The sequence below is a fragment of the Neoarius graeffei genome, chromosome 26 (assembly GCF_027579695.1).
Source record: "Neoarius graeffei isolate fNeoGra1 chromosome 26, fNeoGra1.pri, whole genome shotgun sequence".
NCBI lineage: Eukaryota > Metazoa > Chordata > Actinopteri > Siluriformes > Ariidae > Neoarius > Neoarius graeffei.
The window spans coordinates 32,515,285-32,541,505 of NC_083594.1; the positions used below are offsets into that span (position 1 = coordinate 32,515,285).

The 26,221-nt window shown below is 42.5% G+C and overlaps 1 protein-coding gene across 3 annotated transcripts in view; it reads left to right on the forward strand.

The window, feature by feature from the left end:
* unm_sa1614 (un-named sa1614) overlaps positions 1-26,221 on the forward strand; it is a 173,380-nt gene that overhangs the window by 86,580 nt on the left and 60,579 nt on the right. For all 3 annotated transcript variants that reach the window (XM_060910398.1, XM_060910396.1, XM_060910399.1), the window contains 2 exons: positions 15,374-15,553; positions 15,646-15,703. In XM_060910398.1, coding sequence (XP_060766381.1) covers positions 15,374-15,553; positions 15,646-15,703 — 238 coding nt within the window. The remainder of the gene's footprint in view (positions 1-15,373; positions 15,554-15,645; positions 15,704-26,221) is intronic.

The following is a 26,221-nucleotide window of genomic DNA, read 5'->3' on the forward strand; positions in this document are numbered from 1 at the left end:
AACTCCCGCGGCAACGCAGAAAGAGGGTAAACAAACACGGCTTTACTATACAGGATTCATGTGAACATTACAGGAAGATGCACTTGTACGAAAAAAGGCGGAAATATTGCCAGAAACAGCCGTGCTGCTGGTATGGTATGGATTTATTTGGTAAAATTCATCCATTAAAAAGATACAGTATAAATAGCACCGAGGACAATACAAAGTATAAAATACACTTATTTCCAATGTGGTCCTCTTGATGACAGCAGGAAACAATAAAATATAAGTGACAATAATAAATTGACAACATTGTATAAACAATGATGAAAGTCATAAACAAAAAAAATATATGCTAACTGTAATTATCACAGAGTACAACTAGATTACAGAAATAGCACCAAAATGATTAAAAATTAATTACATACACATCATAAAACTGGATTTGGAATTTACTCCTTAAAAACTGTTTCACCTGTTTCTTTAAATTATCACGTGTTTGACTAGATTGCACTGATCGAGGCAGGATATTCCACAAACAAATTCCTGTATATCTAAAAGAACTCCGAATGGTTTCCGTAAAGTGTGACGTCACTTACAATACACGGCCGTATACGACAAAATGGACCATAGCGCCAGCGACATTTCTTCACTGATTTCCTCGAATATTTCGGACAATGACATGAATAGCGATGATGATCATGATAAACAAACATTACCATATCAATTAGTTACACACAAGTGAACAATATTTATAAATTTGTTTTAGTTAGTCATTAGGCTCCAGCTTGCCTGCGACCCTGTAGAACAGGATAAAGCGGCTAGAGATAATGAGATGAGATTACCGAGGCTTTTTTGACAACACTAAATCAAAGCAAGACATCCAACAAACATCAAGCTGCTTAGCTGCATCAGCAATTATTACGTTTATGCCCAAAATAACTCAAAATAACATATCATGCTTAATTAAAAAGTTAGGGAAGCCATAAAAAGTATTTTCTTACCCTTTGAACTGCTCTTTTGCGGACTACTGACCATGTTGTCTTGTTTCTCTTGTCTGCTTTTTGGCCGAAGATTGTAGGAACCGCATCTGGATTCAGTGCTGGTTTGTACTGTATTCCTGTTGCCCGGTGCATCAGAGTTGTTTGAGTAAAACAGTTTTCTTCCAAATGTTCCGAGCACACGAGCTGCGTAAAGCAGTGTTTGTTTACCCTCTTTCTGCGTTGCCGCGGGGGTTGGACTGTCTACTACGGTAATTATGGTAAGCTAGCCTGGTGACGTCTTGATGAAGTTTTTCATGAATGAGTCGAGAGCATGCTAAGCGTGCTAACGAGTGCTTATGCTGCCAGGAACGTGTAAAAACTCGCGCACTTGCCTCTTCAACAGATTTAGGTAAGTCAGATTGTATGCAGATCTGTTTGTAGGTAGTCTAGCAAGGTTACAGTCCTCAGAACGAGACTGTCATGGCAGCACTACTTGTACCGGGGATATAAATATGAAAAGTTACCTCCCTCCATTCAGTCACATAGGAATATATCAGCTGTTCACTATTCCCTTGCTGTTTATCAGCAACATCAGTATTATCTTCACCTCTGCACTTTTTTGTTAGAGAAATGGAATTAAATTTTTTTTTCATATAAACTTCTCATCTCATTATCTCTAGCCGCTTTATCCTGTTCTACAGGGTCGCAGGCAAGCTGGAGCCTATCCCAGCTGACTACGGGCGAAAGGCAGGGTACACCCTGGACAAGTCGCCAGGTCATCACAGGGCTGACACATAGACACAGACAACCATTCACACTCACATTCACACCTACGGTCAATTTAGAGTCACCAGTTAACCTAACCTGCATGTCTTTGGACTGTGGGGGAAACCGGAGCACCCGGAGGAAACCCACGCGGACACCGGGAGAACATGCAAACTCCACACAGAAAGGCCCTCGCCGGCCACGAAATAATCTCCAGCCAGGGGCAGCTTCAAGTCTTACTCGCTATGCGGAGCTTCCGTGTCTTGCACCCAAATGACATCAGAGCATTGCCGTAAACGATTGGGGGGATTTTTCTGATTGGTTGAAATATTTTTAATGTTGGCCTCCATGAGATCATCCATTCTGCAGAGAAACTGACTTTTGGAGATGAGTCTCTTAGTTCTGTGAGCTCCTTATTTTCAATTATTCACAGTGGCGTAGCCAGGATTTTTTACATGGGGTGGCCAAAGGGGGGCCAAGGATATACAAGGGGTGGCCATGCTGTGACTAAATAAAGGGGGGGGGGGGTTTCCGGGGGTCCTCCCCTGGGAAATTTTGAATTAGCTAGATTTGATTTCCTGTATTCTGATGTATCTGGTGGCATATCTGGTGTCTAACTCATGAACAAAACCCATGTGAGCCAAGAGGTCAGAAATTAATGTCTTAATTTATTTATGTAACATAAAGCATCTGCAAAACAAAGAAACCATCCAACTTGTTTACTCTAGTTAAGCAACATAAGTAAGGATATTAGTCAGGCTTGAATAAAGAGTGCTTTGCTCAGGAAAAGGAAAATACTTGTATACTTAACTCATACATACAACATACATAAACACTTACAACATGTTGTGATATTGTCCATTGTAAGTACTATACAAACTAATGGCCCTTTTCCACTACCCTTTTTCAGCTCACTTCAGCTCGCTTCAGCTCACTTCAGCCCGACACGGCTCGCGTTTCGACTACCAAAAAACAGCACGACTCGGCTCGCTTCAGCCCTGCTTAGCCCCTAAAACTCGCACCGTTTTGGAGTGGGGCTGAAGCGAGCCAAAGCGAGCCGAGTGAGGCTGGGGGCGTGAGCAGACACTCCCCTGTGCACTGATTGGTGAGGAGGAGTGTCCTCACATGCCCACACACGCCCCGCGAGCACGCTGGGATCTGTAAACACTGTAAACCCGGAAGAAGAAGAATTACGAATTACGAGAATTTCTGAAGCCTTATGCGCCTCGCCTCATCTATACGCTCTTGCCAGTATCTGTTGGCGTTGTCGCTGACAACAAGCCACAGCACCAAGACCAGCAACACTAACGACTCCATGTCCTCCATGTTTATTGTTTACTATTCGGGTCGTGAGACTACCGCTTAAAAGATCACTGATGTCACTGTTTGCGCTGCTTAACGACATCACGTGACGTCCACCCACTTTCGCTAACTCCACCCAATGTGTCCACCCACTTCCAGCCAGCACGGTTCAGCGCGGTTGAAGTCGAAATGCAACTCCAACAGCCCCACTCAGCTCGACTCAGCACGGCACGGCTCAGCCCGACTCGGCCGCGTTTGTAGTGGAAAAGCGGCATTAATGTGCTGAGTTACAAAATGTGTTTGTGTGTGTGTGCTCGTGCGTGTGTGAGTGAGTGAAAGTGTTACACTGATGTAACACATGACATAGGTGAGGTGTAGTGCATGAGTGGTGTGTGCGAGAGAGAGAGGGGGAAAGTATGTGCACTGCATGTAGATATAGATGAGCTGTAGTATACAAATTGTGTGTGTGTGAAGATATGTTACATGTAAATACAAAAATGAAGTGCATAAGTTGTATGTGAGAGAGAGAGAGAGAGAGAGAGAGAGAGAGAGAGAGTGTATGTTCAGAGTGCATGAGTGTTGTGTGTGTTATATGTGAATATAGAAATGTAGTGCATGGGTGGTGTGTGGGTGAGTGTATGTTCAGAGTGCACGAGTGTTGTGTATACCAGTGAGTGTGTTACATGTAAATATAGAAATGTAGTGCATCATGCATGAGTGGTGTGTGTAAGAGAGGGTGTGTGTTGAGAGTGCATGAGTTGTATCTTATAGTGAGTGAGAGAAAGACATAGTGTGTGTTAAAGAGAGTGAAGTATGTGTTCATATATGAGTGAGAGAGAGAGAGTGTTAAGACAGTGCATGAGTGTTACATTTAAGTATAAAAATTTAGTGCATGAGTTGTGTGTCTGTGTTGAGAGTGTATGAATGTTACATGTAAATATAGAAATGTAGTGCACAAATTGTGTGTGAGAGTGAGATAGACAGTGTGTTAAGAGAGTGCATACCGTAAGTGTTGTGTATGAGTGAGTGTGTTACATGTAAATATTAGTGCTGTCAAGCGATTAAAATATTTAATCGCGATTAATGTCGCCACAGTCATAGTTAACTCGCGATTAATCGCAATTTAATCGCACATTTTTGTCACATAAAAAACCATTGTAATTCTCTTATCAGCATAAAAAAGTGAATGGGCTTGCTTTGTACTAATATTTTTTTTTATTGCAAAGCATAACACGTCTTGACACAGCCACTACAAAGTGAAACCTAAGCCGAGCACCGGCGCGGGGCTAGCAAGAGAACCATGAGTGAAATGATCTACTGTTTGAGTTAGTCTACAACTCCAACCAGAGAGATAGGTTACACAGTGACGGTAGGCTTGACATGCTTGATTATAATATAAAGTACACTATTATATTAAGTTTAAGTTGTTCGTTGATAAATATTGCATTGAATCTGATCTTTACTGTTTCAGCTCACTTAACACATTTTGTACTTTTACACTTTCTGCCCGTTGATGCGTCGCGCTGTCCAATCAGAGGCGGCCAAATTTGCATATTACAGGAAGGATTTCTGGGATAGCATTGAGTTTACAGTTCAGAGGGATCTGGCTTCTTTAGACGCTGTCTTCTTAAAACTGAATAAATATTTAAAAAGAGCCAAATGAGCCAGTCTTTTGAACAGCTCTTTTCAAAGAACGGATCACAAAGATGCGGATCCCATCAAAGAGCCATAAATCCCATCTCTACTAGCGCGCCCTGCCCGCGCTGGTTCTTTGTGGGGGGGCAGAGGACTCTAGCTGTGCGGGGCGTGGCATTACAGTCTAGCCGCTATCGGTTTTCTAAGCAAAGTCTCTGTTCCAAGTTCCTGGCAGTTTCAAAAGCTTATGAAAAACCTACATCATGTCACAGAGCGTTAATCTCGCGATAAAAAAATTATCGCCGTTAAAATTGAGTCAAGTTAATAACGCGACATTTTTGACAGCACTAGTAAATATAGAAATGTGGTGCATGAGAGGGGTAGGGGGAGAGTGTGTGTTGAGAGAATGCATGAGTGTTGTGTACAAGGGCGGCTGGTGCATAAGGGCGATTGGGTGACGCATTTCCAAAACGAAAAAAAAAGTTTTTTTTCTTTTTTTAAAACAAACTTTCACCAGCGCTGCTCGAGGCCGTTTTAATCTGTCTCTGGGTATCATTGTCCAATCAGGGTGGTCTTGCTTCTAGAGTACCGCCCCTTTTGGGGCGATTTCAGTCACGCTGAAAATCGCCCAAAAGTTCATTGATAGAGGCGCCGTTTACACATACCCGGGTATTTTTAAAAACGCAGACCTTTGCCTTCGTTTGTGCCTTTCGTTTATACACAAACGGAGTTTTTTCCTCTGAAAACGATTCTTTCTAAAAACCCCGGCAAAAGTGGAGATTTTTTGAAAACTCCGTTTTGCGTTTGTGTGTAAAGAGACCAAAACGGAGTTTTAGGCAATCTTCGCGCCACAAAAGAGCAACCATTGTACATATGACAAGCATGGAAACACTCAGAGTAGCAGCATTTCTGTTATTAAGAGCTATATTCGCCTGTTTGCTTTTGAGAATAAAGCTCATGAAGCTCACTGACCAGCAGAGACGCATTAGGGCTTGGAGGGCAGCAATTGCGGAGCTTCTGGTGACCAAAAGAGCCCGACCGTACCACCGCCAGCGTCGGCGATTTTGGGTTCGACCTGGACGGACTGCTATCTGGTGGGAGAATTTCGAGAATGGCGTTGTCGTCCCGGAGGAATGGCAGGAAAATTTCAGAATGTTGCAATCCTCACTCCTGTCACTCGCAGAGTTGGTACGTCCGTACATACAGGGTGAGTGTACTCACATGCGCGCTTCTGTCGATGTCGTCAAAAAAGTTGCCTGCACACTCTGGCGTAGTTTAACAGCTCTTGACAGCGTATTTACGCGGCTCAATATAAACATAATTTTAAAAAAAAACGCAGCTGTGTGCATGAAGTTATTTTGGAAAACGGAGTTTAGAAAATATGCGTTTTTAAAAATACCCGGGTATGTGTAAACAGCGCCAGAGTCCCATGTTAATATATTTTTTTTCTCCTGACTGACACTTCAATGCAATCTCTATGGGTTCCTGGGGGGCTTGCCCTAACGTGCTTACGTCACTGCGAAGCGCGGCAAAGTTGCGTTCGATCCGCTCAGTTTCTGAGGTGAGATGGATGCGGACATAGACATACAAACATAGACGCCGCATTCTGCGTAGAATCATACGTTATCCTCGCCGCCATATTGGATGTGGCAAAGTGGAGATTCTTCAAACGTCTCTGGTATAGCGTCTAGACAGTAGCCGAGAATAAAGATGCCTCATTCATGTGCTGCGTTTAACTGTACCAACAGGTTTACCGTCCAAACGAGATCACATGGGATTACCTTTCACAGGTGAGACTGGAAAAATACTTTTCAATACTGTTCCTTCAGTCTTCAGTTTCCCAGCTCATCTCCACCAGGTAGGTGTATAGTTATAAGCAGTGAGAATTAGAGAATACAGTGCCACACTATGATGAACGTTTTTGAACGTATGATGAATGTTTTTAACCTTTCTGAATGTGAAGGAATCAGTGATGTATTTTGTTTTGGTATGACGTTAGAACCTGGCCGAACTCAGTTTGGCGGTCATTCAGCTCACTTTATTCAATGAGAGTAGGTCTGTGTGGTGACTCAATAAATAAAACAGTAAATTTTTATTTTCATTCACTATTTCCAGTTTTTCCACTATTTCCATCATTTATCATATTCAGTCTTGTAGGTTGGTTATTGTGGCCTCAGGTTTTGGTAGCTTGCTACGGTACGCTGACTGATTAGCTCACCTGAGCTATCTATCGCGTATCTGTCGCTGGTTTGCAGTGTACAGGGTATTTCGCACACTATTTATAACCATCACATTAAAAGTTATGTGTTGTTTTGATGCCTGTTTGTTTCTCAAATATATACGTGTGTGTCTTAATGGGTGAATAAAAGGCATCGAGTTAAATATTATTGTAGAAAGGGGCTTTATGAAGTTCAGTCCATTTACTTGCATTGGTTTACGGGGAAGATTTGCCACATCCAATATGGCGGACACTCTGATGTATCCCAGCAATGGGGCCACCAGCTCAATGCGGCGTCTATGTTTATATGTCTATGGATGCAGAAAGCAATTCAGTGCGGTCCTTAAAAGAAGTTCCATTTAGTCAGCGATCAAATCAAGCTAAATTGGCAACAAAACAAGCTGGACCCCCCTTGACCAAATCTAAACATAAAACAAATTTCGACAAGGGGGGGAAATCATATACTCGAGGTTTTACTTCAACATGGTGCCAGCGCAAATCCTGGCGAGCTGGCTGCGAGGATGCCTCAGCGGTTTTCTGCTACTCCTGCTTACTTTTCCACCCTGGAGGTGGCTCCACGGACAACACTGCTTGGACGGCCACTAGAGTTTCGGACATGCATCATTTGTCGGAGAAAATAAAAAAAAAACATGAGTCATCAAAGATTCACATGGGCAGCTGCCTGACATTTTCGGCTTTTGGGAGAGTGAACATCGCTACGCAACCGGATGAGGGCTACAGGCTAGCAGTTCGCCGCCACAACGATGAGGTGAGCAAGAACAGGCACATATTAAACCGGCTCATCCAATGCGTGAAATTTTGTGGAGTGTTCGAGTTAGCTCTACAAGGCAAAGACGAAACTGAGGGCTCCAGTCACCGTGGTGTTTTTCTGGGTTTGGTTGACTATTGACTTGCTACCTAGGTCAATTTACTTCAGTCCTGTGGACATTTATGGTCCATATAGACATAACGGGGGAAAATTGCCCCCCCTGAAAAAAAATTCAGGAGCCGCCACTGGTTGTGTATGTATGAGTGTGACAATTATTAATCAATGTGTACTCCCACCAGTAACACACATCTCTATATTTTCATGTAACAGACAAACATTAACTTTAAAACTTGTATTCTGCGGTTAGAGTGAGCAAAGTGATTCACAGACAGCTAACTTGCCGACGTAATTTTCTCTTTTGAGTCGTACAATCGAAAACCACCGACGTTTTGCTTTCTATCTATCAAGTATCTATCTATGTGTGCACACAGCACAAATCCCACTGTAGCCGGATATCTATAAAGACGCATATTTATCTATACGGTTGCATTTACATGTAAATGAAGGTTTCAGTCACTGAAAACGGATACTTTCGAAAACCCCGGGCAAAGTGGAGATTTCTGGAAACTCGGGAGATTTCTGGAAACTCTGAATTGTCTGAGGACAGAATTGTAACTGTATGTCTACAAAGTGAGAACTTGAAGAGAGTATAAGAGATGAATAACTTACATCCCAAATTAATCGCACGTTCATGTAGTTCGTAGGTTGTTGTGTTGTCGGACTAGAGCATGACTATCTGATACCACCTGCTGCTTGAATGCGCGAAATGTTTATGTGCTACGGTAATATGCATCCCTGCAGAAACCAAATAGGCGGAACAAAAATCCAGCGGGCGGAACTAACATTTCGTGGGACATATCGGTTTTATAAATTTTATTGTCTGGCCCTGGGGTGGCCAGGGCGGGGCCAGGGCGTGCCCTGGGGTGGCCACGGACCCCCCTGGCCACCCCTTAGCTCCGCCCCTGATTATTCACATGAATCGTTAGTTTATATCATAATCTATCTTCATAACTGTATTTTAAAAATGGGTTTTCTTTTCTTTTAAGGCAGAAAGTCAAAAAGTTTTTGTCACACAATGTCTTACAGATGTTAAAGTGCTAGTCTAATGAAAATTACATCCTAAAATCCCAGGTTCTGTGTGTGTGATATGCTCAAATAGGTTGTAAAGTTCACCGATAAATTAAAAATTGGTTCAAAAAATAATTTTTTTGCATCTGAATTCTGTTCCAAAAATCACTAAAAGCTTGTCCGCCATTATTAGATCACAGTGATTTACAGGTCAGCGGCGCTGCATGTGTGATGTCATTTGCGCCACTGCCTTCTTTTGTGCCCACACAGACTCTATACTGTTCTTTGCAGTGGTGTGCGTTTTTGATACTGATTCTTTGGAAAAAAGACAATGAAAGTTGTCGACTGTCAGTCCTACACGCTGTGGTGTGTGCACCAAAAGGTGCGCCTTGGGCTGCGCGCGCGCCGAGTGAGCTCCAGCACGCGCACCGTGAACAAGGCGCACCTGTTCTCAATTAATGAACTAAGTGTTGGGCTATTTAAGAACTGCGCTGATGCAAGGACGATGCGAAGTATTACGCCACGTTCGGTGTGCATTACCGTGCCTTGTTTCCCGTGTTTGTGGTTTTCCTGGTTTCTCGACTCCTGTTCCCAATTCTAGTGGGCGGCACGGTGGTGTAGTGGTTAGCATGGTCGCCTCGCAGCAAGAAGGTTCCGGGTTCGAACCCAGCGGCCGGCGAGGGCCTTTCTGTGTGGAGTTTGCATGTTGTCTGCGTGGGTTTCCTCCAGGTGCTCCGGTTTCCCCCACAATCCAAAGACATGCAGTTAGGTTGACATGGGGCGGCCTTGGGCTGAGGTGCCTGTGAGCAAGGTACCGAACCCCTGACTGCTCCCCGGGTGCTCTGGGCTGCCCGCTGCTCTGAGTGTGTGTGTTCACTACTTCAGATGGGTTAAATGCAGAGGATGAATTTCACTGTGCATGTGACGAAAAAAGGTTTCTTCTTCTAGTTCTCGTCCTCGTTTTGCCTACGACAAACTGTTTGCGCCTTGATCGACCCTTTGCCTGTTTTCTCATTCATGACCTTGCCTGCTGATTTGGACTGTTTGCTTTTGTGTGTTTCATGCACTTTATGTATAGATCGCACTTTATTCAAATAAACGCTTCTGCACTTACATCCGCCTCCCTTGCGCATTTGACATCGACCCTTTCTATTTTGTGCTACAACGTTAAGTAGAGGTGTGTGTGTGTGTGGGGGGGGTGGTCAGTGCGCAATTATCGTTATTTCTTTTTTACTAAAATCACTGTATCTCTGCAACCATAAAAGTTTTTTTTTTTTTTCAAAATTCCAAAACCTATGATTTTCTTATGGTGTCCCATTACTGATTTTAAGGTGAATTGAACCTCTTTGAAATTTTAAGGTAAAGTCCCTACAATAATCACAGAATTGGTGCGAAGGAAAAGGCCATTGCAAGATTAATTTATAATTTATCACTGTGATAAACTTCCCTGTGTTGCCTTTTTTGTCCACTGAAACACGTGACATTATATTGCATCTAAAAACATAATTTCAATATCAAATGAATATACATTCCGTCCTGTTATCTCTCTCAACTAACTCATCGTCTTTTTCTGTATTTATAGGCTCTGAAAGAGATTCTCTCAACATGAGCAAAATGTACGCTGTTCAATTAATACTGTATATTCAGGTACTATTAATACATTATATCCATTTTCTGTCAAATACTGCCTGTAACCAAAATAAACTGTCTAAACAACCACGCTCTCCTCCTTTCGGTATTGCATCCAAGTACGCTATAGTCAAAACAGCCGAAGCATCTGTGTCTACTGTAGTACAAATAGCAGCTCCTCCTTCAAATTCTGCATGACCGGCACAAACAGAAACAGCCTTTCCACCCTCTCCTTCAACTACAGCATCGGAATTTTAGTAAAAAATAAATAACAGTGATTGCGCGCTTACTCCCCCGCCGCCACGTGCGCGCGCACACACACACACACACACACACACACCTCTACTTAATGTTTTGGCACAAAATAGAAAGGGTCTACATGGTCCTAATTGGTACTGTTAAAAGCAGAAAAGGTTGCAGTTTTATGAGCAACTTAGTTTTGGAGGTGAACCCTAAGAGCTGCTGCACACTCGCTGCGCACAATGCATATAGCACAACGCGCTGAAAGTGAAAGTACTACTGCCATTATTTAGCTTTGTATAAAACTTCAGAACCGCTATCAGTTGCAAGGATAAAAGACTAAGGACAACTAATAAATTCAATCAACAGGCTAAACAAAGCTTGACAATTACTGTGCGGTGAGCTCTCTGGGATGGCGCTTCTGACTTTTGTTTCCAGATCATAGGAACTGCGTACCAGACGTCGCTCTAATCCTTCTATTGCCGCTTTTCCACTACCAACGCGGCTGAGTTGGGCTGAGCCGTGCCGTGCTGAGTGGGGCTGTTGGAGTTGCATTTCGACTACAACCGCGCTGAACCGTGCTGGCTGGAAGTGGGTGGACACATTGGGTGGAGTTAGCGAAAGTGGGTGGACGTCACGTGATGTCGTTAGGCGGCGCAAACAGTGACATCAGTGATCTTTTAAGCGGTAGTCTCACGACCCGGATAGTAAACAATAAACATGGAGGACATGGAGTCGTTAGTGTTGCTGGTCTTGGTGCTGTGGCTTGTTGTCACCGACAACGCCAACAGATACTGGCAAGAGCATATAGATGAGGCGAGGCGCATAAGGCTTCAGAAATTCTCATAATAAGTAATTCTTCTTCTTCCGGGTTTACGGTGTTTACAGATCCCAGCGTGCTCGCAGGGCGTGTGTGGGCATGTGAGGACACTCCTCCTCACCAATCAGTGCACAGGGGAGTGTCTCCTCACGCCCCTAGCCCCACTCGGCTCGGTTTGGCTTGCTTCAGCCCCACTCCAAAACCGTGCGAGTTTTGGGTGCTGAGTAAGGCTGAAGCGAGCTGAGTCGTGCTGCTCTGAGGTAGTCGAAACACGAGCCGTGTCGGGCTGAAGTGAGCTGAAAAAGGGTAGTGGAAAAGGGCCATATGTGAATTTGCCTCACAAACTTATCTTTTTCAGAATGTATGGAGCAGACACCAAACCGTCCTGTTGGCTTGAAGTTACCTCTCTTTGTCTGTACAAATTGAACCCATTCGATTGTCCTGCCGACTTTGGGCTGTAATGGATCAAAATTCTACTTTTTTTATCGGCTACACTTGAACAGCCTGGAAGGACACACCTCTTAGGAGACATACCTTGATTTTAGTTTTGTTGTGGAATAAAAAAAAAAATCATTAAAAACGTGCTACACTTTGTAAAGCAGACGATGCCAGAAATGCCACGAACTTAAGCGTTTCACGTATGACGTCACTTCCTTTGAATTAACAGTCACTTACCAGGAACACATTCATGTAATGACAGACTCAAAGAGCCAAACTTTACCAACTGAATTGAACATGTTCCTGGTCTCGTATTAAAAGACAATTTGGACAGTAAACTATTTAACATGTCTAGTTTTATAAGGTATAATTTCCAGGGGTGATGTCATTTTCATAAGACTAGCATTTTAAAATAATGTTCTACATGTGGCAACATTCTAAATAGGTAGCGAAAACATGGACACAGTTATGGACACAGTTATGCTGATAAGTAGCAATGGATGATTGAATGAATGAATGAATGAATGAATGAGTTTATTTAGTAATACAGTGGTGCTTGAAAGTTTGTGAATCCTTTAGAATTTTCTATATTTCTGCATAAATAGGACCTAAAACATCATCAGATTTTCACACAAGTCCTAAAAGTAGATAAAGAGAACCCAGTTAAACAAATGAGATAAAAATATTATACTTGGTTATTTATTTATTGAGGAAAATGATCCAATATTACATATCTGTGAGTGGCAAAAGTATGTGAACCTTTGCTTTCAGTATCTGGTGTGACCCCCTTGTGCAGCAATAACTGCAACTAAAGGTTTCTGGTAACTGTTGATCAGTCCTGCACACCGGCTTGGAGGAATTTTAGCCCATTCCTCCGTACAGAACAGCTTCAACTCTGGGATGTTGGTGGGTTTCCTCACATGAACTGTTCGCTTCAGGTCCTTCCACAGCATTTCGATTGGATTAAGGCCAAGACATTGACTTGGCCATTCCAAAACATTAACTTTATTCTTCTTTAACCATTCTTTGGTAGAATGACTTGTGTGCTTAGGGTCGGTGTCTTGCTGCATGACCCACCTTCTCTTGAGATTCAGTTCATGGACAGATGTCCTGACATTTTCCTTTAGAATTCGCTGGTATAATTCAGAATTCATTGTTCCATCAGTGATGGCAAGCCGTCCTGGCCTAGATGCAGCAAAACAGGCCCAAACCATGATACTACCACCACCATGTTTCACAGATGGGATAAGGTTCTAATGCTGGAATGCAGTGTTTTCCTTTCTCCAAACATAACGCTTCTCATTTAAACCACAAAGTTCTATTTTGGTCTCATCCGTCTACAAAACATTTTTCCAATAGCCTTCTGGCTTGTCCACATGATCTTTAGCAAACTGCAGATGAGCAGCAGTGTTTTTTTTTGAGAGCAGTGGCTTTCTCCTTGCAACCCTGCCATGCACACCATTGTTGTTCAGTGTTCTCCTGATGGTGGACTCATGAACATGACCATTAGCCAATGTGAGAGAGGCCTTCAATTGCTTAGAAGTTACCCTGGGGTCCTTTGTGACCTCGCCGACTATTACACCCCTTGCTTTTGGAGTGATCTTTGTTGGTTGACCACTCCTGGGGAGGGTAATAATGGTCTTGAATTTCCTCCATTTGTACACAATCTGTCTGACTGTGGATTGGTGGAGTCCAAACTCTTTAGAGATGGTTTTGTAACCTTTTCCAGCCTGATGAGCATCAACAACGCTTTTTCTGAGGTCCTCAGAAATCTCCTTTGTTCGTACCATGATACACTTCCACAAACATGTTGTGAAGATCAGACTTTGATAGATCCCTGTTCTTTAAATAAAACAGGGTGCCCACTCACACCTGATTGTCATCCCATTGATTGAAAACACCTGACTCTAATTTCACTTTCAAATTAATCCTTGAGGTTCACATACTTTTGCCACTCACAAATATGTAATATTAGATTGTTTTCCTCAATAAATAAATGACCAAGTATAATATTTTTGTCTCATTTGTTTAACTGGGTTCTCTTTATCTACTTTTAGGACGTGTGTGAAAATCTGATGATGTTTTAGATCATATTTACGGTATGCAGAAATATAGAAAATTCTAAAGGGTTCACAAACTTTCAAGCACCACTGTATAATGTACAAAATACAATACAAAATTGCTCCCCCTAGTGCAGAATCTTCAGCTTGCTATATGTAAGAGTGAATTAGAAAGCAAAATACATGTGGTGTTTTACATCTAATAAGCACAGGGACAGGAGGTAGAAGTAAAAATTGCTTAAAATTGGTTAAATATTTTGAGGCCTACTTTTTCTTTCTTGTTTTTTTTTTTAAATGACAACAGACATACAAAAAAAAAAATCCTCAGCAATATTGGAGACAGGCACCCATGTTATAAATGCAATTGCAAGTTCTACTAATAATTAATATATGGCATACGTAGCAAGTTGTTATATGAAAATAATTCTGTTGTTAATTTTGAAACTAGTATAAAAAGTACAAAATAAATTGTAAAAATGTAATTAAATTGTACCATCCTTTAAGAGCTTTAACAAAAAAAAAAATCACATGACCAAATGAGGGGCGGCACGGTGGTGTAGTGGTTAGCGCTGTCGCCTCACAGCAAGAAGGTCCTGGGTTCGAGCCCCGGGGCCGGCGAGGGCCTTTCTGTGCGGAGTTTGCATGTTCTCCCCGTGTCCACGTGGGTTTCCTCCGGGTGCTCCGGTTTCCCCCACAGTCCAAAGACATGCAGGTTAGGTTAACTGGTGACTCTAAATTGACTGTAGGTGTGAGTGTGAATGGTTGTCTGTGTCTATGTGTCAGCCCTGTGATGACCTGGCGACTTGTCCAGGGTGTACCCCGCCTTTCGCCCGTAGTCAGCTGGGATAGGCTCCAGCTTGCCTGCGACCCTGTAGAAGGATAAAGCGGCTAGAGATAATGAGATGAGATGAGATGACCAAATGAAACTTGTTGTATTTTCTTTATGCACCTTCTAAAATATGAAACTAATCTATATGAAAAACAGTGATAGTGAACTGAAGATTGCTGGATATTTGTCTTAAAACTAATTTTCAAAAGTGAGTGGAAAAAATAATTTCATGATTTGAAATATAACTAGAGTATACTTGATATAGGGATACTGCTTGGTAAATTAAACACAGCTTCATGTACTGTATAAAGAGGTTGCAAGAAGAAGAGAAAAGAAATTACATAATTTATGCTTTTCCTGTCACTTATCATTTTACTTCAAGTAGACTTTCTCAGTCTACTTTACATTTTTTTCTGGTTTCCTTGCTGTAATATACCCAAAAAGGACTTCATAATTTCTTAAGGGAATGTATGGAGTTTTGTATACAATAGTTTGGGTATTGTAGAAATCCATTTTGCTGAATCAGACAGTTAGTTTCTCATCTCTGGTTTCTGCCTATCTGTTCTCCTCTGTTTCAGTACCGAACATCCCTCCCCCTCCCCCTCCTGTGAGTCCACCAGATGGCTGGAGCAAAGTCAGTTTCAGTACAAAGAGAACTCCTCCTCCTCCTCTAGTGATCCGACATAAGCGGACCTATTCTGAGCCCTCAACTCAGGTGCTTCACAGCCCCCGTGGAGACTGCTGTTTTACAAACGCTGGTATAGACACTCCCTCCCTTTATTCCCATAAATATACAGACAAATCTCAGAAGTTCCTACTTATTTTAATCTTTTTGGAATTTTTTGGGTAGATTACGGAATGCCGGCAAGTCCTCGAGGCTTTAGTGTTCAAGATTCATCTTTTCAGAAGTAAGTTCCATCATCTGTCGATGCGGTAAACAGCTGCCCCCTGCTGGCATGATGTATAAAACTGTGTTCGATATGGATTACTAATTATTATTAAGTTCTTAAGCCATATTCACAAAATAATCTAACAAAAATATCAAATAATTTTAGCACTAACATACTTTGTGCATTGCTCTTATTATAATTAATTTCATGAAAACACAAACATTTTCAATCATTAGGCAGACTATAAGGTAAATTGATTTTTTTTTATTCATATGAATGCAACACTTGACACTGCTGCTCTGAAATAATGATTCCGGAATTGGGGAAAAGGACGATAGGTAGTGTCACACACAAGCTTGCTGTTGTCAGTCTATTCCTGCTTTTTATTTTTGTTGTTGAAAATCTGGACTTGTAAAGATAGGTGGTGCTAAATGGCATGAGAAACATTTGCTGGAAGGAGTTTCCAAATTTTCTGCATTTTTTCTTTTAAAAAACAGATGCATTTTCTCAAACTAACTGGCCGTGACTGCGTATAGTAATCTGGCATAGGAAGCATGGTTAGTGTGTATGTGTGTAACATTACGTAAAAAGAGTAGGCCCTTGGTTCATAAGAGCCGCTTGTAGCAATGATAAATTATTGTGATGGGTCAGCTAAAATATGGTGTTAGGAAGTTATGGCAATAATGATTTAATTATGTGTCAGGACATTCAAAAATACCACTGACTGTAGAAAGCGTAGACAGTGTATCGTCTCTAAAAAGTGAAGCCACCACAGGTCAAGTGCCCTTACTGCCTGGATGCAATATAATTTTTAGCACCACCCATCCCTGTGTGTTTCAGTGATAAAATAGTCTTTTTTTTCCATATCACTGTTCTCATCTAAACTGTCTTTCCATCTACAGTGTCTAATGCGAACAGTTAGTTTTACTTATGCTGCTATCTGTACATTTTTATTTTCTCCTAGAAGTTAGTTTTTACAATGTTATTTTACTGGCTCTTAAGAAGGTGACATGGGAATGAAGTGATTGACAGCCAGAAGAGGCCAGCTACAGCAACTGCATGGTGCCCTATCTGTTCATTTCATATTCATTAACCTATTTAAACTTTTCTGGACACATGCACTAATACAAACTGTTAACCATTTCTCTCAAAAGATTTGAAGCATCAAGAGGTTTAATAGGAAAGGGCTAATTTTAACCACGCTAGGAACCTAACCATACAGCAACTTTGATAGTTATAATCAGTTTTGTGCATGAATTCATGAACCCATTCATTGAATGTGCTCATATTTTTGGTGAACGGTGAACTGAACGAATCATTTTGCAACTAATGAATGTGAGTGTAGTTCACTCTGATGAGAGTGAATGAGGCTCATGCATCAGAAGTAAGAATAATAGGCAAAAATTTAACTTTCATATTGTGATATGAAATATAATGTACAACCTCAAATCAGAGTCGAGACAGTATGGAAAATGCAAATAAAAAAGAAAGCAGTGATTTCTAAATATTCTTTGACTTGTATTTCATTGCAGACAGTATGAACCCAAGACATTTTATGTTTTGTCTGGTCAGCTTCATTTCATTTGTTAATATACATCCATTCCTGCATTTCAGGCCTGCAGCATGTTCCAAAAAGTTGGAACAGGGGCAATTTAGAGCTAATAATGAGGTAAAGCAATTAAATAGTGATGTCATTACAAACAGGTGATGTCAGCAGGTGATTGTAATGATGATTTGATAGAAAATCAGTATCCAGGAAAGGCCAAGTCTTTGAGGAGCAAAGATAGGCTAAGGATCTCCAGTTTGTCAACAAATGCATGAGAAATGTATTTAAATGTTTACTGAACACCTGTGATTTCCAATCACAGCAATTTTAGACTTAGACTTAGACAATCTTTATTGTCATTCAGTATGCAACAAGTGTACACTGAACGAAATTTTGTTGCAGTTTGGCTCAGCACAGAAATAAATATGAAGTGTATTAAATTATGCAGCAGCAAAAAAGATTATAAAGTGCAATAATATAAAGTGACCTGTAGAATTAGGAATGTTCAAGTTATAAATAGAAGTTTAGAGTTTGGGTTTGGAGTTCAGCAGTCTGGTGGCCTGGGGGAAAAAGCTGTTACAGAACCTGGTGGTCCTGCACCTAATGCTGCGGAACCTCTTTCCAGAGGCCAGAGGGGAGAACGGTCTATAGTGAGGGACCACTGATGATGTTTCTGGCTCAATACATGCAACATCTTGGTGCAATGTCCTGAATGGAGGGAAGAGAAATCCCAATGATTTTCTCTGCTGTCCTCACCACTCTCCTCACATTCTTCCAGTCAGAGGCACTGCAGCCTCCCCACCACACAGAGATGCAGCTGGTTAGAACGCTCTCTATGGTGCTTCTGTAGAATGTAATGAGGATGGGCGGGAGCAGGTGGGCTCTTCTCATCCTATGCAGGAAGTGCAGACTTTGCTGTGCATTCTTGACCAGTGACGCGGTGTTCACAGACCAGGTGAAGTTGTCTGTGATGTGCACCCCCAGGAACTTGGTGCTATTGACCACCTCCACGGCCGTGTTGTTGATGAGAAGTGGAGCGTGGCTGGGTTGGTGTTTCCTGAAGTCGACAATGATCTCTTTAGTTTTGTCCACGTTCAGGATCAGGTTGTTTTCCCTGCACCAGCCCACCAGCTGCTCCACCTCCTCTCTATAGGCCAGGTCGTTATTGTCCCTGATGAGGCCCATCACTGTTGTGTCATCCACAAACTTCACAATGTGTTTGCTGGTAGCCTTGGGGACACAATCGTGTGTCATCAGAGTGAACAGCAGAGGGATCAGGACACAGCCCTGAGGGGAGCCTGTGCTGAGGGACACTGGAGGTGTTCTGTCTGACCCGCACTGACTTTGGTCTTTCAGTGAGGAAGTCTAGCAGCCAGTTGCATAGGGGGGGCTGAAGCCCAGGGGACCCAGTTTGTTCACCAGATGCTGTGGAATGATAGTATTGAATGCTGAACTGAAGTCCAGGAACAGCATCCGCACATGAGTGTTCTTCTCCTCCAGGTGTGCAAGGCTCAGGTGAAGCACGGAGGAGATGGCGTCTTCAGTGGAGCAGTTTGGCTGGTAGACAAACTGGAAGGGGTCGAATGTGGGAGGGAGCCTGGAGGTGATGTACTCCTTTACCAGCCTCTCAAAGCACTTCATCATAATGGGAGTGAATGCGACAGGCCAGTAGTCATTGAGTGATGTGATATGAGTTTTTTTTGGCACTGGGATGATGGTGGCAGTCTTGAAACATGATGGGACTTTGACTTGATCCAGTGAGGTGTTGAAGATGTCCGTTAGAATATGAGCCAGCTGGTCTGCACATTCCCTGAGTACCCGATCAGGAATATTATCGGGGCCCAGGGCCTTTCGTGTGTTGACTCTCCTCAGAGTCCTCCGCACTTCCACTGTATCAAGACAGAGTGCCTTTTTAGGATTTAGAGTTCATAATGAGGTAAAACAATTAAATAATGATGTGATTGCAGGATAGTTGTGGTGCAAAAATTACATCACCTTAAACAAACCTGTGCACAGGAATTGGTGGTTGGAGAGTCCAGCAGCAATGGAAAATTGGCAAAGCAGCAGGTACTGGATAGTATTGGCAGTCGCAGTCAAGAACCTGCACATTGGTGGTCTGGAACTGAAGCTCACTCTGTTACACTAACTGCAGCAATGTAATGGTTCAGCAGCATTCTAGATGTCAGAGCAGCTCTACTTAGAGAGGCCACTGCTTTCCCCATATGGGGAAGGGGTTAGAAAAGGTACCCCAAACATTATTTGCTCCTTTTCACCCAGTCAGCTAACCGTGACTGATGGGTTATTCCATAAATGCGGTCGAGTAAAGAAATGTGTGAAACCTCTTAAGGTTGCTACCTGGAACATACATACGGTCAACAGTGAACATAAATCATCACTTACTGGGCTAGAGTTGAAAAGGTACCCAATTGATATAGCAGTGCTGAACGAAACTTGCCTTGCGAAATGTGGGCAACTTCATGAAGAAACATTGGGTTACACGTTCTTCTGGACTGGTTTACCAGCTTCTGATATAAGCTTCCATGGGGTCACTATCATGTTGAAATCGTCAACTGCAAAGAGACTGTCATCACTTCCTCAAGCTATAAATGAACGCCTCATCACTTTTAGGCTATCTCTGGAGAAAAACCGCCACGTTACTATCATCAGTGCCATAGCCAATAACAAATGAGGAGCCAATTAAGGAGCAATTTTATGCTGTTCTTGGTAACTTGATCAGTAAAACACATTTTGAGGATAAGATGATAATTCTAGGAGATTTCAACACCCATGTTGGCAGGGACAATTTAACATGGCCAAAAATCATCGGCCCTCATGGTACTGGGAAGTGCAACTCAAATGGGTTGCTCCTCTTAATTCTGTGCTACGAGCACCAGATCATCATCACTAATACCCTATTCCAGCTACCTTCGATCTACAAAAATACTTGGATGCACCCCGGATCAAAACACTGGCATCTCATTGACTTTATCATTGTAAGAACTTTGAATATATGTGACGTAACTATCACAAGGGTTATGAGAGGCGCTGAATGCAATACAGATCACAAAATAGTGGGATCCTCACTCAAGCTTATTATTAAAACACCAATGATGAAATGCAACAAACAGCCTGTGAAAAAACTCAGTGTTACCTGACTCAGAGATCAAGTAACCAGGGCCTGCTTTCCATCTTAAGGAGATACTGGAAAAAGATGACATGGTGGATTTCGACTCATCGACTGCCAAGTGGAATCATCTACTGACTTAGGTGTACAAAACAGCTGTATATGTGCTTGGGATAGCCAAAAATAAGAAACCAGACTGGTTCCCCAAAAATTTCAAAGACATGCACTTCCTAATTGAGAAGAAAAATGCTGCTCACCTAAGGTATATCATGTGAAACACCAGAGTGGCAAAAAAAAAAAAGGCATTTGCGGCAGCTAGAAACTCTCTACAGCAGAGGATCAGACAGCTGGAAAATGAACAGCTACTTAAGAAACCTATGCAAATGCAACGCTATTGCTGATGCCCACAATATGAAAAACTTTTACCACTCATTAAAAGAGCTCTATGGCCCTGTTGTGCATGGTGCAAACCCCCTTCTTTCAACTAAGGGAGAGCTCCCAACAGAGAAGTCTGACATCCTGAAGCAATGGGTAGAACATTTCAGTGGTCTACTGAATAGGCCATCCCAGGTTCAACAAGATAGCACTGACACCATGGAGTAAAGAGAAATTGTAGAACATCTTGATGTCAGTGCGGTTTCAGAAGTAAGCGGGGAACAATTGACATGATCTTTGTTGCTAGACAGCTGCAAGAAAAGTGTATGGAGCAGAACGTTGGCCTCTTTGTAGCTTTCATTGATCTAACCTTTGACTCTATTCCATGTGGCAGCCTATGGAAGATCTTAGGGGGGTAGGGGTGTTCCAGACAAATTCACCAGAATACTTATGAAGCTTCACAGCAGTATGCATGGGCATGTGTGTGCTGATGGTCAGCTCTCCGACCCTTTCCCGATAACAGCTGGAGTTAAGAAGAAGAAGTGGCCAAGCCAAGAAGCCTTTATTTGTCACATGTACACTCAAGCACAAACTTAAGCACACAGTGAAATTTAACCTCTGCATTTAACCCATCTGAAGCAGTGAACACACACATGCACACACAAGTGAGCAATGAGTGAACACACACATACCCAGAGCAGTGGGCAGCTATGCTACAGCGCCCGGGGAGCAGTTGGGGGCTAGGTGCCTTGCTCAGGGGCACTTCAGCCCAACCTCAGACCATGGCTGCCCCATGTTAACCTAGCCGCATGTCTTTGAACTGTGGGGGAAACCGGAGCACCCGGAGGAAACCCACACAGACACGGGGAGAACGTGAACTCCACACAGAAAGGCCCCCGTTGGCTGCTGGGCTCGAACTCTGAACCTTCTTGCTGTGAAGTGACAGTGCTAACCACTACACCACCATGCTGCCCAATATTATTCTTTTTTTTTTTTTGGAGCGATGCTTGACGAAGCATTAGCAAAGTATAGATGAGATGCTGACCTCTTCTGCTCCTCGGACCTGCCTGATCCATCCTGATGCCCTATGTCTGGCTGGAGTCTCATCACATCGCTCCTGTGGAGGATGGCCTCATATGGACAGTTGAAAGTCACACTTGGAAGATGCTCTGGACACTTATAGTAATGCTTTTATGGCTGAGGACTACAGTTGACTTGCTAACTTTAGAACTGTGGTTGTCATGAACAGTTTTGCACTCAAGTTTCCATCAGTGAAACGTTATAACATCAACGAAACAGACTTCATGTTAAAACTGTTTAAAATGTTATAATCACGTTGTCTGTTATCACTCAAATGAGGCTGGGTTCCCTTTTGAGTCTGGTTCCTCTCGAGGTTTGTTCCTCATGTCGTCTGAGGGAGTTTTTCCTTGCCACTGTCACCACAGGCTTGCTCATTGGGGATAGATTAGGAATAAAATTACTTTAAAGTCATTAAAATTCTGTAAAGCTGCTTTGCGACAATGTCTACTGTTAAAAGCGCTATAAAAATAAACTTGACTTGACTATAGAGTTGAAGGCATTTATATCAGGTTTAGAACCGACAGCAGTGTTTTCAACATCTCGAGACTATGTGCCAGAACCAAAATAAACCACTAATGCCCCTTTTCCGCCAAAGCAGTTCCAGGGCTGGTTCTGGGCCAGTGCTTAGTTTGGAACCGGGTTTTCTGTTTCCACTGACAAAGAACTGGCTCTGGGGCCAGAAAAAACGGTTCCAGGCTAGCACCAACTCTCTGCTGGGCCAGAGGAAAGAACCGCTTACGTCAGCGGGGGGGCAGAGTTGTTAAGACCAACAACAATAACAAGACCGCAAAAGGTCGCCATTTTTAAGAGACAAGAAGCAGCAGCTGTACAAACGCGAAGTCATCCATTATTATTATTGTTGTTATTGCTGCTGCTGCTGCTTCTTCCGTGTTGTTTTTGCTTCAATATTTGCGCCAAGGTTTATGCAAACGTAGCGACGTAACTGACATATACAGCGACGTAATGACGTATACAACGACGTAACTGACGTATACAGTGACGTAATGACGTGTCTTCCCTTAGCACCGTGAGCTATGGAAAAGCAAACTGGTTCTCAGCTGGCTCGCAAGTTGAACGAGTTGTGAACCAGCACCAGCACTGGCCCCGAACCAGACCTGGAACTGATTTGGTGGAAAAGGGGTATAACTGGTCCAAGAGCTGCGCTTTGCTGACAGTTGTGCTTTATTCGTCCATAACGAAGATTACAGGCTTACAGGCTTTGGTGAGAAGCTTCTCTGCAGCCTCAAAGAGGTTTGGCCTATGTGTGAACATCAAAGAAACAGAAGTTCTTTATCAGCCCCCACCCAGGATACAGTACACTGATCCAGCAGTCTACATCGATGACAAGCAGCTGAAAAACACGGACGCCTTTGTGTATTTGGGGAACATTCTTTCGAGTGATGCCCAATTGGACAGGGAGATTTGCAACCACATTGCAAAGGCTAGTACATCCTTTGGTTGCCTGCAAAAGAGGGTGTGGAGTAGCCATATCATAACTTTGTCTACAAAGGCAGCTTTATATTGAGCCATCATCCTGAGTAACCTACTCTACATAAGTGAAAGCTTGACAACATACTTCCGCCACATCAATCAGCTCGAAGTCTTTCAGCAGTGTTGTCTCAGAAATATCTTGGAATGAGGAAGTGTCAAATCTTGAGGTGTTATGTAAAACAAACTGCTCATCTGTTGAAAATGTCATCATCAAGTGACAACTTCAATGGATGGGGTACTTTGTCCGTGTGGAGGACCATAGAATAGCTGTTTAGGGATTCTATGGCGGACTAGCTTGTGGTGAGCATGGATTTGGAAGGCCCAGAAAGTGCTATAAAGATTTTGCAAAAGATTCTCTCAAGAAATGCAGCATCACTGCCTGTGATCTCGAACTGAAAGCAGGAAACTGTCCACTATGGAGAGCCACTGTCCAAAAGTGAGTATCCACTTTCAAGGAAAATAGAATGTATCAGATACAGTGCTCAGCGTAAATGAGTACACCCCCTTTGAAAAGTAACATTTTAAACAATATCTCAATGAACACAAACGATTTCCAAAATGTTGACAAGACAAAGTTTAATATAACATCTGTTTAACTTATAACATGAAAGTAAGGTTAATAATATAACTTAGATTGCACATTTTTTCAGTTTTACTCAAATTAGGGTGGTGCAAAAATGAGTACACCCCACAACAAAAACTACTACATCTAGTACTTTGTATGGCCTCCATGATTTTTAATGACAGCACCAAGTCTTCTAGGCATGGAATGAACAAGTTGGCGACATTTTGCAACATCAATCTTTTTCCATTCTTCAACAATGACCTCTTTTAGTGACTGGATGCTGGATGGAGAGTGATACTCAACTTTTCTCTTCAGAATTCCCCATAGGTGTTCGATTGGGTTCAGATCAGGAGACATACTTGGCCACTGAATCACTTTCACCCTGTTCTTCTTCAGAAATCCAACAGTGGCCTTAGATGTGTGTTTAGTCATGTTGGAAAAGTGCACGACGACCAAGGGCACGGAGTGATGGTAGCATCTTCTCTTTCAGTATAGAGCAATACATCTGTGAATTCATGATGCCATCAATGAAATGCAGCTCCCCGACACCAGCAGCACTCATGCAGCCCCACATAAGGACACTGCCACCACCATGTTTCACTGTAGGCGCCATGCATTTTTCTTTGTATTCCTCACCTTTGCGACGCCATACAGTTTTGAAGCCATCAGTTCCAAAAACATTTATATTGGTCTCATCACTCCAGAGTATAGAGTCCCAGTAGTCTTCATCCCTGGCAAACTCTAGGTGGGCTTTTTTGTGCCTGGGCTTTAGGAGAGGCTTCTTTAGTGGACGGCATCCATGCATGCCATTCCTCTGCAGTGTACGCCATATTGTGTCACGGAAAATAGTCACCCCAGTTTGACTTTCTACTTCTTTAGATAACTGCAGTGAACTTGCATGCCAATTTTCTTCAACCCTTCTCATCAGAAGACCCTCCTGTCGAGGTGTTAACCTCCGTGGACGACCTGGACGTCTCTGTGAGATGGTTGCAGTTCCATCTTTCTTAAATTTTTGTACCACTTTTGCTACAGTATTCTGACTGACAAGTAAAGCTTTGCTGATCTTCTTGTAGCCTTCACCTTTGTGATGTAAAGAAATTATTTTCGTTGGGGAATTCTGAAGAGACAAGTTGAGCATCACTCTCCATCCAGCATCCAGTCACTAAAAGAGGTCATTGTTGAAGAATGGAAAAAGATTGATGTTGCAAAATGTCACCAACTTGTTCATTCCATGCCTAGAAGACTTGGTGCTGTTTTTAAAAATCATGGAGGCCATACAAAGTACGAGATGTAGTAGTTTTTGTTGTGGGGTGTACTCATTTTTGCACCACCATAATTTGAGTAAAACTGAAAAAATGTGTAATCTAAGTTATATTATTAACCTTACTTTCATGTTATAAGTTAAACAGATGTTATATTAAACTTTGTCTTGTCAACATTTTGGAAATTGTTTGTGTTCACTGAGATATTGTTTAAAATGTTACTTTTCAAAGGGGGTGTACTCATTTATGCTGAGCACTGTAAATCAGGCCTGCCTAAGGAGAAAGGTGCCTGAAACTGCTGACGCCCTCTTCAGGTGCAACATCTGCTCAAGGCCGTGTGCATCGGCTGCTGGCCTCACCGCCCACACTCACCCTATCCACCAGTAGTCATTGTTGAAAATTATGATGTGACATCCATGATGATAATGATGATTTATAGTATATTAACTTGTATGTATTCTGAAAACCCAAAATAAAATAAAACTTGTCCAACAAATTCACATTTATTTTCTATTAAATATGTGTGTTGTACAATTATTCTTCCCCAGGAGAAAGGAAAAAAACAATTCAAAGAAATAATTGAAAGTCCAATATTGCCAAGGGCAATATTAGCAAAGGTGGCAAGAGTTATGGACTATCACCGACATCAGACCACCCAGCACTGTACCACCAACCAGCTCGGCCTCCCTTCTCAATGAGCTCAATTACTTCTATGTTTGCTTTGATCGGGGAAATAAGGAGGTCATCATCAAGGCAGAACCATCATCTGATGAGCAGCCCCTCACTTTCTCCACCTCAGAGGGTTGTTTGCTTTACTCTGAAATGGGTGAACATATGAGGGCAGCTAATTCTGATGGAATACCTGGACATGCGCTGAGAACTTGTGCAGAGCAGTTGGCCGGGGTCTTTACAGATATTTTCAACCTGTCCCTGGCCTAGGTAGTTGTCCCCACAACCTTCAAGACTGCCTTCATTGTGCCAGTGCCAAAGCACTCCACTCCCACAGCCTTCAGTGACTTCCGTCCTGTCACACTCACACCCATCATTGCCAAGTGCTTTGAGAGACTGGTTCTGTCACACTTGAAATCCTGTG